At 34.6% G+C, this 16,704-nt stretch overlaps 1 protein-coding gene across 2 annotated transcripts in view; it reads left to right on the forward strand.

Moving 5' to 3' along the window:
* The window catches only part of MNS1 (meiosis specific nuclear structural 1), a 49,886-nt gene that overhangs the window by 28,863 nt on the left and 4,319 nt on the right, over positions 1 to 16,704 (forward strand). For both annotated transcript variants that reach the window (XM_045449647.1, XM_045449648.1), the window contains exons 4-8: positions 390 to 492; positions 3,146 to 3,375; positions 4,003 to 4,219; positions 4,322 to 4,429; positions 12,031 to 12,288. In XM_045449647.1, the coding sequence (XP_045305603.1) occupies positions 390 to 492; positions 3,146 to 3,375; positions 4,003 to 4,219; positions 4,322 to 4,429; positions 12,031 to 12,288 (916 nt within the window). The remainder of the gene's footprint in view (positions 1 to 389; positions 493 to 3,145; positions 3,376 to 4,002; positions 4,220 to 4,321; positions 4,430 to 12,030; positions 12,289 to 16,704) is intronic.

The raw sequence follows: 16,704 nt of genomic DNA on the forward strand, positions 1-16,704 counted from the left end.
CTCCATCATTAATCATCACAAAATAGTCATGGCTTTCAGAGTGTTTACAACCCCTCCACTATAGTTCTTGTAGCTCAATAGTGTCAGTAGCTGGACAGAAATTTTAACCAATATTGCTAAAGCATCTTCTCTAAGTCAGGCACTGGCAAAAAGATTTTTAGTGATGATTATTGGAAATAAAACAGTTGTTTTGTCTGGAAAATTAATTATAATGCCTCATTTTCATTCTGATTTTTCTTTGGATGAAGAGAGAAAAGAGTATTACTTTCAAGATATTTAATATAAATATACATTTAGAAAAAAATTATTTTAAATTTCAGGTACAGATTTTTAAGATGAAAATGTGGTCCTCAATTTTAAATTTCTGTCTTTTTTTTTTTTTAAAACAGTATTGAGCTCAGAGAATTGGAGAAGAAATTAAAAGCAGCTTACATGAATAAAGAAAGGGCAGCTCAGATTGCAGAGAAGGATGCCATTAAACATGAGCAAATGGTAATCATGTTTCTGGTCATTATGTTTTCTATATTTTTAGCTTCATTTAGAAAATCAACAATAGACCAATTTTTTGAAAATTGCTACATACTATGAAGAATTTACACTGCTAGATTTCTTAAATACTTTTATGCTTTTCAGATCCTTAAGGTATAGAAACTCAGAAATTATTCAATAGTGAGCCTTGTTTAATTTAATATTAGAGTCTTTCAGAGACACAAAGAATGTGGTTGCTGTTTAGAATGAATAGCTATACTCAGTAAGTCTGAGCATTCTTTGTGGTCTCTGACTGATAATTCTTTGACAAACCAATACAGTACAAGTTGTTAGTGTGATCAATTCATTTTAGAATGTTACTAGGTTTTGCATTTGTTAAATGTTTTAAAAAGTGAAGTATTTATAATTTTAAGCAGGAAACTTTCATGTTTTGTAAGTAGCTATCTCTTTATCTTTTTCCTCTATGTTTATTCCCTTTTCTAACTCCTGACATACTGCCAGATTCAGGGCAAGAGTTACTCTTGGGCAAAGGAGTTTTAGACACACTCACTAGTGGTGCTACAGTAAATGTAAAATAGGGTTTATTGAGTTAATTCTGAAAAGCAGCGTGCACACCATCACTTGAGCCCTCATGGTCCCCTGGAAAGGCTAGACATAGATGAAAAGGTCTGATTGCAATAGTACACAATCTTATAAGTTCTTTTCTCTTGTTTCTCTATTAATACATAGAGCATTTTGGTTGTAGAGTTTCCTCTCTCTTGGATCCCTTTCAAGGATTATAAGCTATTAAAGAGAAGAGGTAGAGGTAAATGTTGTGGCTTTTAAAGTTATATTTTAGGTTAAAAAGAAAAAAAAACAAGTTGCAGAAAAATCAAGTTGGAGAGAAATACACAGCACAGACCGTCTTTATTTTTTAAAAACTGTATATTAACATATGTGTGTATATATCGACACATATATGTTGATGCACACATACAATTAGAGGAATAATATCAAAATACTTAACCAGCACAATGCAACATAGGCATCTCATAAGAATAGATGCTGGCCACAGTGATGTGCATGCATGTGTGTTAGTATAGGAAAAGTCTGAAGGGTTGCACAGCATGCTGTTAACTGGGATTGCCTTTTGCGTGGCAGGTGGTAGGAGAGCATGAGGAGACCTCATTTCCTAAGCCATGTAGTTCTTTTCTACCCTTTCAAAAATAAAGTGGAACTGGGGCAACTGGGTGGCTCAGTTGGTTAAGCTGAGCTAAGAGTTGGTCCAACTCTTGATTTTGGCTTAGGTCATGATCTCATGCTTCGTGAGATCAACCCCACATCTTTGTGAGATTTTCTCTCTCCCTCTCTGCTCCTCCCCTCATGTTCTCTCTTTCTTTCTCTCTCAAAATAAATAAAATTAAAAACAAAAATAAAGTAGAACATAAACAGTGTACTCTTTGACCAGTAGTTTGCAGTTTTATTCTGATCATTGAAGTTTTTCCAGGTAGTTGTACATTTAAGTCTGACTCCTGAAAGAATTGCCACTATTTTCTAAATAAAGTGAGTCCACAAAAATTAAAGTCAAATAGTCCTACAACTTGACTAGGTGTCGAGATACCTAGGTGCCAATATGGGCTCTGTCTGTCTGAGCTTTAGTCTTCTTAAATCTGTGAAATGAGAACATTGTATGTCTATTAAGTGTGTGGCAGTGTGTACATAAATGTTTTTGTCATTTCACATTTTTTTAAAGAACCCAATACAACACGTGCTAAGAAAGTAGAAGAGAAAGAATTTTGGTCAAGTCATATTCATAGTGTATATGTTAAAAGCCTCAATTAGATTAGGAATGGCATTCACATTCGCATTTTAATCTTTTCTTGTCTATTTGATGCTATTTGGTATGTGATCATAATGGTCGAGGGTAATAAAAATTGCCTCAATATATTTAATTTACAACTTATTTTGTTAAGTGATTTCAAAATGCTCAAAACAAATAAGAGGTTTAACCTAGTTAAGAAGTAAGATTGTCTCTAACTCGGAATGGTCTTGAATGAGTGAATTAAAAGCTACAGAAAACAGGCACAATGATATATGTGACTCTTTTAAGTTAAAGTGATTATAAAGGTCATTTAATAAGTGAGAAATGAGACTTCAAAGGCTGGTGGCAAGAAAGAAAGTTTAGGCTGAGAGAAACTTCAGAGTTGCTCAGAGCTGGTTAATAGGAGACTTGTCTGAAAAAGAGTACAATCCTTACTGTAAAGGGCAGCTGATACATAATGGAGCTAAAAATTGCCTACATGACTTTTAAATAAAAGGAAAAGATTACTACTGCTTTTTTTAAAAAAACAGTTATTAATAAAGTACTTCTAATTTTTTCAAATTTTTGCTGTTTTTCAAATGCAGAGTTTTTCTAATTTTCTCACACGTGGAGTTATTAGTTACGCTTACCTTGTATTTCCTTGAGATCTACTTGAAGGAATGGGAAAGCATCTTTAGGGTTTGACTCATCATTCAAACCCTTCAAGTAACAGTGACTTACCTTTGCATTTACCTGGACAGATGAAAATATTTTATGCAGTACACTTTATAATATTCAATTTCACCTGTTTTGAAATATTCTATCATACTGCACTCACATTTGAAAGTAGAAAGATGAATTTTGTTTTCATAACAGAAACGTGATGCTGAAATAGCCAAAATCATGATGGAAGAACATGAGAGAGCAATAAAGGAAGAGAATGCTGCAGAGAACAAACGGAATAAAGTAAAAGCACAGTATTATCTTGACTTGGAGAAACAACTTGAGGAACAAGAAAGGAAAAAGCAGGAAGCTTATGAGCAGTTACTGAAAGAGAAACTCATGATTGATGAAATTGTTAGGAAAATCTATGAAGAAGATCAATTGTAAGTTTATCCCAGTTTCTTTACATGCCTAAAAATTGAGATGAGATTTATGTCAGGCTTGTTGTGAAGAGGAGAAGCACCTGAACAGTGCTGAATACATACTAAGGAAGTATTACGATCACATAGGAAGGAAGTAATATACATTCCTCAGGAAGTATTACGATCACATAAACGGAGTCCAACTCCTGTTTATCTTTGTGAGCATGATAATTATCTGGTAACAAATGCTTATTAAGTAACAGAATGAGTAAACCTTTGTTTTCCTTAAATGTGCCCATATCGTGTCAGAGGACTTGTCTTCTGATTATTTCTTTGCTAGACAACTGAAGTGTAGTGTACTGCTAGGCTTATGTAAACAGGTTGGTGCCTTTCTGAAGTGAGAGGCATAAAACTTCATTAATAGGTTAGAGGAAAGGTATAAGTAGTATTTTACTTGGAAAATTCATACCTGTCATTATATTTAGCAGTACATAGTGGACACTCAAAATGTTTGTGGTATGAATGAATGAATAAACTATAAATAGAAAGGCTGTTTTTTCCCACATTATCAACTGAAGGAAATGACACATTTTTATATTTATATTATTTCTTGTACTATAAAACTGTACTCAACTATTGCTTTTTTAGGGAAAGACAACAAAAGTTAGAAAAAATGAATGTAACTCGAAGGTACATAGAAGAGTTTCAGAAAGAGCAGGCTCTCTGGAGAAAAAAGAAACGTGAGGAGATGGAAGAAGAAAACAGAAAAATCATAGAGTTTGCCAACATGCAGCAACAAAGAGAAGAAGATCGAATGGCAAAAGTTCAAGAAAATGAGGAAAAAAGGCTGCAGCTTCAGAATATGGTATTAAAATAGCCACTTCTTTAACATTGGAGAAATTCAGAAATACTTGATATAGAGTTTGTTTCTTATTAATGTTTGTGTGTTTCTTTAAAAATTTAATAGCTGACTCAGAAATTGGAAGAAATGCTGCGGCAACGTGAAGATTTGGAACAAGTGAGACAAGAATTATACCAGGAAGAGCAAGCTGAAATACATAAGATGAAACTGAAAGTAAGTTTTGGAAATGGAAAGAATGATTAACATAGAGAAGAATATCATTTTGAGATGAAGCAGTAGAAAAATAGTAGATTTAAACCCAGCCATATTGATAATTACATTATGTGTAAATAGCATAATCACTGCAATTAAAAGAAAAATTTTCAGGCTGGATAAAAAAGTCATACCTAGGTAACAGTTCACAAACTGCATAGAAAGTATGATTCAACTGTGTTATCTATAAGACACACAATTTAAATATGAAGACATATAGTTTAAAAACAAAAGGATGGAGAGAGATATACTAAACACTAATCAAAAGCAAGTGGTGTTGGAAATCATGGTAAATTCATCTAGAGGATATAATAGTCCTAAAGGGGGGATAAACCTAAATAAAGCTTTAAAATGCATGAAGTAAAACTGAAAGGAGAAAGAGACAAATCCATAATTATAGTTGAAGATTTCAGTATCCCTTCTCATTAATATATAGAAGAAGTAGTCAGAAAACCACAGGATATGGTGTTCAACAACATCAAAAACCTTGACCACAAGTCAAGATGATTGGCCAGTTTTCTAATTGTGTTGTTAATTTATCGTAGAGTTTTGAGAGTTCTTTATGTATTATAGATATTAGTCATTTGTCAGGTATGTGGGTTTCATATATTTTCTCTTGGTCTATAGCTTGTCTTTTTATCTTTTTAACAGGGTCTTCTTCCAAGCAAATGTTTTCAGTTTCTCTGAGGTCCAATTTCCTAATTTCATTTTTTTTAGATCATACTTTGGTATCAATTCTAGGAAGTCTTTGCTTAGATCCTGAAGAATTTCTCCTTTTTTTCCTAAAACTTTTTTCCTTTTCCATTTAAGTCTGTGATCTATTTCCAGTTAATATTTTGTGTGGGATGTGAAACTTAGGTCAAAGTTTTTTGCTTTTAGATATTCAGTTGCTCTACATCATTTGTTGAAAAGATTTTCTATCCTACATTGAATTGCTTTTGCAACTTTATTAAAACACAGTTAAGTATATTTGTATGGATCTGTTCCTGGGATTTCTATTTTGTTCTGTTGATCTATGTATCTGTCCCTCCACCAATACCAGACAGTTTTGGTTACTGTAGCTATATAATGCTTCAAATTTGCTTTAGCCTTTCCATACATATTTTTAAAAATTTTTTTTAATGTTTATTTATTTTTGAGACAGAGAGAGAGCATGAACGGGGGAGGGTCAGAGAGAAAGGGAGACACAGAATCTGAAACAGGCTCCAGGCTCTGAGCTGTCAGCACAGAGCCTGACGCGGGGCTTGAACTCAGACCGCGAGATCATGACCTGAGCCGAAGTTGGACACTTAACTGACTGAGCCACCCAGGCATCCCAGCCTTTCCATACATATTTTTGAATAATCTTGTCTCTAAGTACAAGTAAGTCTTCTGGGATTTTGAGAGGAATTGCATTAAATCTAAGTATCAATTTGGGGGGAACTGACGTGTTCACTGTTGAGTCTACCAGTCCATGAACATAGTATAATTCTCCATTTATTTAGATCATCTTTGTAATTTTTCTTGTGTTTCATAGTTTTCATCATACAAATCCTGTATGTGCTTTGTTTTTATATTTAAGTATTTCTTTTTTTTGAATAATTGTAAATGGAATTTTAGTTTTAATTTCAGTGTCCACGGACTCATTACTAGTGAATTCTTTTTTTTTATATTTATCTTGTATCTCACAACTTTGCTGTATTCATTTAGTACTGTAGGAGTTGTTTTTCTTTTTTTTTTTTTTTTTTTTACCTACCCAGTTATGTTTTCTGAGAATAGGGACAGTGTTAATTCTTTTTTATCTGTATCCTTTTTATTTCCTTTTCTTGCCTTACTGTTCTGGCTAAAACTTCTAGCATTGTCTACCACTGTGATGAGTAAGAGTGATGAGATAGATATCGGCTTTCTTTGTTGTCTATCTTCAGGGAAAGCATTTTGTTAATTGTAGTTCTGTAGATAGATGCTCTTTATTAAGTTGAGGAAGTTCTCTTCTAACCCTATTTTCTGAAGATTTTTATCATGAAGAGATATGAAGTTTGTCAAATGCTTTTTTATATCTATAGATATAGATATCTATATCTATCTATATAGATACCTATTTATATCTATAGATAAGGTTTACTTTGGCGGGTTACATTTATTTTTTTTTTTGAATATTGAACCAGTCTGATCACTGGAATAAATTCCACTTTGCATTGGTGTATAAGTCTTTTAATATATGGCTGGATTCTATTTTCTAATATTATGCTAAGGATGTTTTCATCCATATTCATGAGGAATATTGCTTTTTAGTTTTCTGTTTTCATATTGGTATCACGGTATTAAGATCTTCATAAAATAAATGCAGAAGTGTTCCCTCCTCTTATGTTTTCTGGAAGATTGTATAAAATTGGTTTTAATGCTTTGTTAAAATGTTTGGTAGTCTTTTCCAATGAAACCATCTGGCCCTGGAGTTTTATTTTTGAGAGCTTTAAATTATTAATTCAGTGTCCTTAATAGTTATAGATTAATTCAAATGATCTTATTTCATATTTGGTTACTATTAGTGACTTGTGTTTGAGAAAGTGATCCATTTTGTCTAAGTTGTCAAACGTGTATGTAGAATTATTCATACTGTTCCCTTATTATCCTTTTGATGTCTGCAAGGTCTCCAATGCTATCCCATGTTTCATTCCTGATATTGGTAATTTGTTTCTTTGTTTTTTTGGTCACTCTTGCCTCAGGTTTTTCAAGTTAACTGGCTTTTATTATCAGTTTTCTTAAAGTATAATTGACATATAAACTTGTAAGATATTTAAAGCATAATGGTGATTTGATATATGTTTATTTTGGGGAATGATTCTCCCATCTAGTTAATATATCTATCACCTCACATAATTATTTTTTTAATTTCTTTTTGAAGAGAGCACTTAAGTTGGACTTTTAGCAAATTTCACTTATATAATACAGTGTTATTCACTTTAATCACCACATTTTACATTAGATCTTCAGGCCCTATGGCTGAACTTTGTACCCATTATCAACCTCTTCCTATTTCCCCTACCCTCCAGTTTATTATTTTCTGTCTCATTATATACAAAGATTAACTCAAAATAAGTGTGACAAACAAAAAGGATGAAACTACAAAATTTCTAGAAGAAAACAGAGGAGAAAGTCTTTACAACCTTGAGAAGGGTGAAGATTTTTTTGGTACAGTAAAAAAGGCATTATCCATAAAGGAAAAAGTTGCAAATTGGGTTTCATCAAAACTAACAATTTCCTAACACCGTTAGGAAAATGTAAATGCAAGCCACAATCTGGGAAATAGTATTCTGTATGTGTATCTTACAAAAACCTTTTATTCAGAATATAAAAAGAACACTTATAACTCAATAATAGAATAATAAAGAACTATTTTTTTAATGAGCAAGAAGTTTGAACAAAGACTTCATACAACAAATACATGAATAGCCAAGTATACAATAGATTGTTGGTTATTAGCATTATTTTTAATATTTTTCACCTATAACAAAACATCATTTTAGATAAACTTTTTCATCAGTGAGGAGGAAATAGTTACCATGTATTGATATCAAAACCCTGTTGGGTGTATATTCTTAATGACTACTGCATGTAAGAATGTAAATATAGGGGCACCTGGGTGGTTCAGTTGGTTAAGTGTCCGACTTCGGCTCAGGTCATGATCTTGTGGTTCGTGGGTTCAAGCTCCACGTTGGGCTCAAGCTCCACGTTGGGCTCTGTGCTGACAGCTTAGAGCCTGGAGCCTACTTCGGATTCTGTGTCTCCCTCTCTCTCTGTCCCTCCCCTGTTCATTTTCTCTCTCTCTCTCTCTCTCCCTCTCTCAAAAATAATACATTAAAAATTTTTTTTAATGTAAAATATGTACATTTCTTTTTAAAAACAACTTAATGTAATCCATTTATATATACCTAATATCAAATTACCCAAAAAAGTTAAGAATAAAATGATGGATGAATGTGTAACAGGTATACATGGACCAAGGGGAAGCAAATAGGCAAGGTGAGCATCAGATAGATAGAACATCAAATGAATCCCAGATATCATAGATGAAAGGTACAGTTGACAATGAGGGTATTACAGGATAAACATTTAATCTTCTATGTAACATTGCATTGAAGTACATAACTTTAAAATTTTTTTAATGTTTTATTTATTTTTGAGAGACAGAGTGCAAGCAGGGGAAGGGCAGAGAGAGAGAGGGAGACGCAGAATCTGAAGCAGGCTCCGGTCTCTGAGCTGACAGCACAGAGCCCAACGTGGGGTTCAAACTCACAAACCGTGAGATCATGACCTGAGCCAAAAGTCGATGCTTAACTGACTGAGCCACCCAGGCGCCCCTGAAGTACATAACTTTAAAAGCTATTAAACTTCCAAAGAAAATTTACCAGAATAATACAAGGGGAAATGGTATTTATCATCACTAGAAATTAATGACAAATATTTTCATCTTCTATCTGAAAATCTAAAAATATTATTTTCAGTTATTATTGGTTGAAGAGGAAATTTGTAGGTAATTTAGAGGATGAGATTAGTACACATCAAAATCTTATCAGATTTATAAAACTGATCTCTGAGGCAATTAATCTTTTAAAAATTTTTTTTTATATTTTATTTTTTTAATGTACCTCCAAATTAGTTAGCATTTGTGCAACAATGATTTCAGGAGTAGATTCCTTAATTCCCCTTACCCATTTAGCCCATCCTCACTCCCACAACCCCTCTAGTAACCCTCTGTTTTCCATATTTAAGAGTCTCTTATGTTTTGTCCCCCTCTCTGTTTTTATATTATTTTTGCTTCCCTTCCCTTATGTTCGTCTGTTTTGTATCTTAAAGTTGAGGCAATTAATTTTTAACAAGAAATATTAGAAAAAATTATCCAGGCAGCCAACTCAGTAACTTAGAAAAACAATACAAATTCAAGTATGGGGCAAGAATATGGAAGGAAATCATAAAGATACAAGTGGAAATTTACCAAAATCAGGAAAACATATTAGAATTAATTAATCCAATTATTTAGTATTGGGTGGTAAAGCTTTTACTCTGGAAAAACATACTAAAAAGGAAAGCAAAAACAAAACTAGAAAGACTAAAAGGTCTGTAAAGAAAAAAGATTAGAAAATAATGAGTGGTCATTCAATTGTATACTTATAAAATGGGACAATCTTAATGGTACTATTTTCTGCATTAAAAGTATAGTGATTTCAAAAAATGTAGAAAAAGCCAAAATAAGATTACTAAGGATATATCCCATGTGAAAAGCTTGCTGTGCCCTGCCTCATACCCTCTTAGCCTCACCTCTAATTTCAGTGACAGCTGTGGAGAACACTTGTGAGGGTTTACACTGACTCTGTGCTTGACAGTGTCCTAATGTGTGGTGCTGTTGGTGGGGGCAGGGAGTGAACACCCTCTGAGGCATCCCTCAGCCAACAGTGGACAGGAATTAAGGGATAAATGCTTCTTCCTGTCAGCCTTGAGGACAGACCTGATAGGTGCTTCATGCATTCCTCACAAGATTCTGGCAGGATTAAGCCTCACTTGCCCACATAGTAACCAGTTCAGTGATGCACCCACGTGTTGGCTTTTCTCCCTTCCCTATTTCTCTCTGCTTTTCCCTCACTACTGCTTCCTGAGATCTCTCTCTCTCTCTCATAAAATATGTATACGCAAATATTTGTGTAAGATTATGCTTTCAGAGGAGAACCCAGACCAAGATACCTCTAAAAGTTTCCAGGCTCAAAGTAGTTTTTTCAGCAAATCATTTCAAACCTGCAGTGAATAGCTATTTCTCAAACCACATTATGGGCTTTAGAATGTAGAAAAGTTTGGAAAATTATGCAGTTCATATTACATTAATATATATTCCTGATCCAGGCATATCAAAGAGTATAGGGACATTTTCTAGTTGAAAAAATACAGTGAATGGTGTTTTGTTTTGTTTTGTTTTGCTAACATTTCCCTGATTTTTAGCCAGATGTCTTTACCGTTGATTGGATTAAACTAAAATTTGTATGGGAGGTGGATGCCAGGAAATGTCTCAACAGTTCATTTGGTTCTATGTGTATTTTTTGTGTGCAAGGTATTAGGATAAACTCTGGAGGAATTCAGAGCTGAGACAATATCTGCCTTCAGTGAGCCTTCTGACTTCTATATATAATACAGAGAGATGAACACAAACTATAATATCATAAAAACACTGTGCCCAGCATCCCAAAGAAAAATAATATATAAGATAAATAAAATAATAAGAAATAATATGCCCTCTAGGAATTTATTTTTAGTGAGGAGATAATGCATGTATCTGAAGTAAAATTAATGATGGGAAAAATAAATGGTATCAGAGGCCCAAAAGAGAGAGATGTATGAATTAGAGTGACTTTCTGGAGGAGGTAGGTTTTGAACAGATTAGATAGAGGTAAGTGAAGAAAAAGAAGTGGAACATTCAAGATAATTAACAAAGAGGTGGAACAAACAGCTGATATTCCAGACTGGGTGGCTTAAAATCCACTCCTATACTTTTTTGTCTTACTTTGTTATAAAAGCTATAAAGTTAAAACCACATTTCTTTTAGCCAGAATTCTTCATAGGACCTAGGTTATCTTCGAAGTTACTCTCCACCTCAAGGTGTGAAGATAGAAGTGGGCAAAATGAGGTCATAGTCACATGTTGAAGACTGGGTCTTTGGGAGTAGTTTTGGTAGAGTTACCATCATGGTAACTTTGAGCCATGATGGTTAACTCTACCGAAGACAGATGGTAACCAAGACGGTGGCTGGCTCCTTGGCCATCCTGGAAGTTCTCTCATACCACCTGCTGGCCTATAGTAAATCCCTTATAGCTTCTGTTACCTGTAAGAAACCTGACCAAACGGCTGTTATTAAGGCAATATTTTGATTGCCTTGAGGATATGGCTTACCTCCTGGAAATTGTGTTTGAATTAGGCAAGGCTGGTTACAGTTGAGAAGGAATTATATCAGTCCTAATTGGATAGATGATAAAGCAAAAATAGTAAAATGTTACTGATGGTATCTAGGTGTTAGGTAGATGAGTGATCACTGTAAACTTCTATTTTCCAGTTATGTTTGAAATTTTTCATAATGTTAGCAAAATTAAAGCTTGTAGGAAAAGACTTGAACTGCTCCAAGTAAATTTGAATTTTCCTGAAAAACTTGTGATTGTCACTTGTAGATTATTATTCTGAAAAATATTTCCCAGTAATTTGAATCATAATTTCAGGCAAGATTCTAGAATGATTCTTTGTGGGTACAAATTTCACAGACCACAGATTTAATGATCTCAGTTATGCAAAAAAGTTTTTATGTCAGCTCCTTTCAAAATAGATACAAACTAAAATTTAAAAATAAAAGAAGGCAATCCAAAGTAACATGTCCTTTATCCAACTAGTGTTAACAGGGTGAGGGAAAGTGTTATCTTGAAAAGGCTTAATTTTTCAGCTTTATTTCATATTGTAACACTGCACTTAACCAAACTCTATCCACCCTTTCTTTATAAATCTGTTGTAAAGAAACAGTTACTGAATCAATGTTTATACGGGTTGTTGTTTAGGAGGAAGCAGAAGAGAAATTAAGAAAGCAAAAGGAGTTGAAACAAGATTTTCTAGAACAAATGGCCCTGAAGGAACTAGTACTCCAGGCTGCAAAAGAGGAAGAGGAGACCTTTAGAAAAGCTACGCTAGCTAAGCTTGCTGAGGATGATCGAATAGAACTGATGAATGCTCAGAAGCAAAGAATGAAGCAGCTAGAACACAGGAGGGCTGTGGAAAAGCTTATTGAAGAGCGTCGCAACCAGTTCCTTGCAGACAAAGTAAGAAAAAGTGTTCATTTTTGTTATCACTGAACAGTAGTCAGCTCATCTATTCATCCACTCAGCATTTAACTGAGACCCTTTTATGTGCCAGGTGATGTTAGATATCTGCTTACTAGTCATATGGCATAAACATTTTCTGACCATTTATGCATCTAGAATGTATTTATTGATGCTTTCTATGTGCTAGACACTGTTTGGTGTTGAGAACGTATGTACAGCTAAGTCTATGACATCTATGATTTTATTTTATGGTGTTGGTTAAAGAAAATATATAAAAACAATCATTGTAAAGATATGTCAGGTACACGTGACAGTAATTATACAGGTATGGGTATCTTGGTGTGGTAGATAGGGCACAGATCATGAGTGCCCTGGATGCTATTTTAAGGAAGGTGGTCTTTATCCAGGGGAACCCACTGAAGAATTAAGAAAGCTATCTGATAAGATCTGCACTTGGAAAGATGACTTGAGTAGTGGTACTGGGGGTACTGCCTGGAGTGAGACCAGAGACAGGGAGATCAGTTAGGACATTACTACCATCAGTCCATGATAGGTGGGGAAAGCCTGTGCAAATAGAGAAGGGGGCCATGTGAGAGATGTTAGGGAGATCGACTTGATGGGGCTTGCTGACCAGTTAGCTGGGTCTGGAGAGGTGAGAGCAGGATTAGGCCTGCTACTACCACTAAATAATACTATTGCTTCCATCTTCAGTGAGTGAGTGGTTGATGTCCTAAAGAAAACAAAGAAAAATAGATTTCAAGGGGGTATATAATTCCATTTTGTCCACATTGATTTTGAGGCCCCAGGGGTTGATTTCTTAGTTGGAAATATGGATTTAAGAGTTGGAGATGGAACTAGGTTTGTGCCTTTGGACACATTGATTTATCTATTTTATGTTTGACTTATAAAACTGAAATAATACTTAATCTGCCACACTAGATTGTTGTGCTTTAAGAACCAAATAAGAGGGGCACCTGGGTGGCTCAGTCGGTTAAGCGTCCGACTTGGGCTCAGGTCATGATCTCATGGTTCGTGATTTCGAGCCCCACGTCAGGCTCTGTGCTGACAGCTCAGAGCCTGGAGCCTGCTTCAGATTCTGTGTCTCCCTCTCTCTCTGCCCCTCCCCCACTCACACTGTGTCTCTCTTTCCTTTAAAAATAAATATTAAAAAAATTTAAGAAAAAAAGAACCAAATAACATAACGTATAAGTGCTTTGTAAAGATAAACGCTCTAAATATGAAGAGTACAGATTAGGCATAGGGTAAATATTTTAAAATAATTAATATAAGTGGTAGTGTAACAACTAACATTTATTGAGCTTTTACATATGTCATTCAACTATTCTAAGCTCATTTCAAGCAAATAACCTTAACCTTTCAACTCTATGAGTTAGGTAGGTCGGGGTTTTATAGCAAGTAAGTCACAGAGCTGGAATTAAGTTAATTGATATCCTAATGATGATCTTTTCCAGTATGGGTAGGCAGAAAGAAATCTCAGGATATTCTTGTAATCAATAGATACTGATCTGCTAGGCATTCTGTTGAGTATTGGTGAGAGAACCAAAATAAATACAAGTTAATTCTGGTACTTTCTAGTGTAGTACAAAAAATGGGGTATAGATTCCCAAAACACTCAATTATATATAAAATTATACTGATAATACATTTCTTAAATGTACAGTGTACATTTATAGAATTTGGTAGTTATAATTTACCAATTGGGCAGTACAGTTGACCCATGAACAACACAGGGGATAAGTAAGGGTGCTGACAACTCCCCCAACCCCCACCCCAGTCAAAAATCCACATAAAATTTTTGACTCCTCCAAAACTTAACTAATGGCCTTCTGATGACCAGAAGCCTTCCTGATAACATGAAGAGTCAACTGGCACATGGGGTGCCTGGGTGGCTCAGTCAATTGAGCATCTGACTCTTGATTTCAGCTCATGTCATGATCCTAGGATTGTGGCACTGAGTCCCACATTGGGCTCTGTGCTGTGCATAGAGCCCTGCTTAAGATATTCATATTCTCTCTCTCTCTCTCTCCCTCCCTCCCACTCCCTCTCCCCCCCTCTGTCCCTCTCCCCAGCTTCTGTTCTCTCTGTAAAATAAAAAAATAAAAAAGATTATCTTATTTTAAAAAAGTCAATTAGCACACATTTTATATACATATTATAAACTATATTCATATAATAAAGTAGCTAGAGAAAACAATCTTAAGAAAATCATAAGAGAAAATATCTTTATGGTACCATATTATATTACCAAAAAAAATCTGCAGGTAAGTGGACCCACGCAGTTCAAACCTGTGTTGTTCATGGGTCAACTGTGCATTTATGGCAGAACTATGTGGGTTTTCCTGGAAATACATAAAAGATGAATAAAAGCAGAAGAAGGCTCTTCTAAGTTGGCAGCATATGGAATTACCCACAATGAGAAACTTGAGTGATAGGCAGAGGAGTTTAGACATGATACAATAGGAAATTGGTGATCACAACATGGTCTTAGGAAGAAGAGAATGTAGTGATTCAAAAGTGAGGTGATGAGGACCTAGAATAGGTTAACAAAGCATGGAAGAAGCAAGAAAGGAAGAGTTTAAATATTTTTAAAGGAATATGAGACTGGTATGTTGTTTTGTCTTGTTTTGTTTTGTTGGTGGATCATATAGGGTAGACTGGAGGAAGGAGTCAAAATAACTCCAAGGTTTCAACTAGGAGAAACTCAAAGAATACCAAGTGCTGTTATGTTTTGAGTCAGAGAAAAAAGATAATTACTTCAGTTTATATCATGTTGGGCTTGAAATAGAAATACAAATTGAAAATATCTTGAAGGCACTTGACTCAGAGGAGCAAAGCTTAGTTCAGGTTTTCCTAAACATACATATCTGGCATTAATTAGCACACAGAGGTTCCAAGAATATATTACAATGAGAAACAATCAGAGGGCCAATGATGGAGTCTCAGCGAACATTCTTATTTAGGAGTAGAAGGAGGAGGAAAAAAACAATGACAAGACCAAGAGATGGTCAGAAAGGCAAGAGAATCTGGATGGTTGTAGTCACAGAAAACCAAGCGAGGTCAGCTCTTTTTTTTGTCTGCTCCATGAAGTGGGGAGGCGGGGGGGGGGGATACTTGGAGTTCAGTTTTTAGGTCTCTTCTATTCTTATTCATTTCATGCTTTTGTTCTGATGCCATATTTCTAGCTGTCTAAATGATGTAGTTGGAAATCTTGTAGGTGCCTTAGAATTTAGTTTCCAAAAGTGAACATTCCACACAAACTTTTTACAGTTTCTGTAGCCTGAATCTTGGTTAAAGACAGCATATTCAGTCAGTTACCCAAGTCTATGACTTTGAAATCATCCTGGACTTTTCCCAATTCCTATCTAATAATTTTTAGTCAGCCACCAAATTCCATTGACTTCATTTCAGTAATAAGTCTTAAATCCAGTTTCTTAATAACTTAGTTCAGACATTTAATACCATTCCTGTGGACTACTGAAATTGTTATCTACTGGTCTCCATATGACTAGTCCATCTGCTACTAGTTATAATGGGCTTAAAAAATTCATTATGTCCTCCTCGTACTTAAACCTAAGTGGATTCCTACAGCGTAAAATCCCAATTCCTTATCTTTGATATAAATCAGTCATGATCTACTCTAACCTTTAAGGGTTAACCTTTAAGCACCTAGCATTTTGCTTGACAAGTGGTGAATAATAAATGTTTGTTGAATCAAGGAGGGTGATCAACAGTGTCAGACAAGCAGAGCAGTCAAGGAGGATGAAAATTAGAAGACTTTTGAAATGATCAGAAGGTTTTGAATACTCCTTGCGTAGAAAAGACAGTGATAGACCGTCCCATCTCATGGCTTACAGAGCTAATTAGAAAGCTCCTAGAAAAGTTAGCAAGGCAACTATAAATGGAAATCACATAAAACCACCTAAAGCATAGATATTTCTACAATTTATGTCTTAATTTTCTTAATTTTTTCTAATGTAAATATTCCTAATATAAAGCTGTGTGCTAAAAGTGTCTGTGAGATTGGGTCACATTTTTCTTGCCCAAGAGCAAGGGTGGATTTTCATGATCATGGAACACATTAATCCTATAAGGCTTTAACTCTGATTTTTTAGATTTCAGATATATTCCTAAATAGGTAACTACAATTCTGTCTACCTCTAAAAAAATCATATGGTTAGTAAGACAAAATATAAAACTACCCAGGAAAGAGTTACCTAATACCAGCTCTATTGAGTTTGTCTAAATGGACAAATTGGTTTCATACTTTCTATTTACCATAATTTACTTTGAAAGTGTTTATTAGGATAAATATTTAATGTGTTTACCACATCCCAAGTAGAGAAATCTTGTATTCTACCCCAACTAGAGACCGTACATCATTGGACAAAAATC

The sequence above is a fragment of the Leopardus geoffroyi genome, chromosome B3, assembly GCF_018350155.1.
Source record: "Leopardus geoffroyi isolate Oge1 chromosome B3, O.geoffroyi_Oge1_pat1.0, whole genome shotgun sequence".
NCBI lineage: Eukaryota > Metazoa > Chordata > Mammalia > Carnivora > Felidae > Leopardus > Leopardus geoffroyi.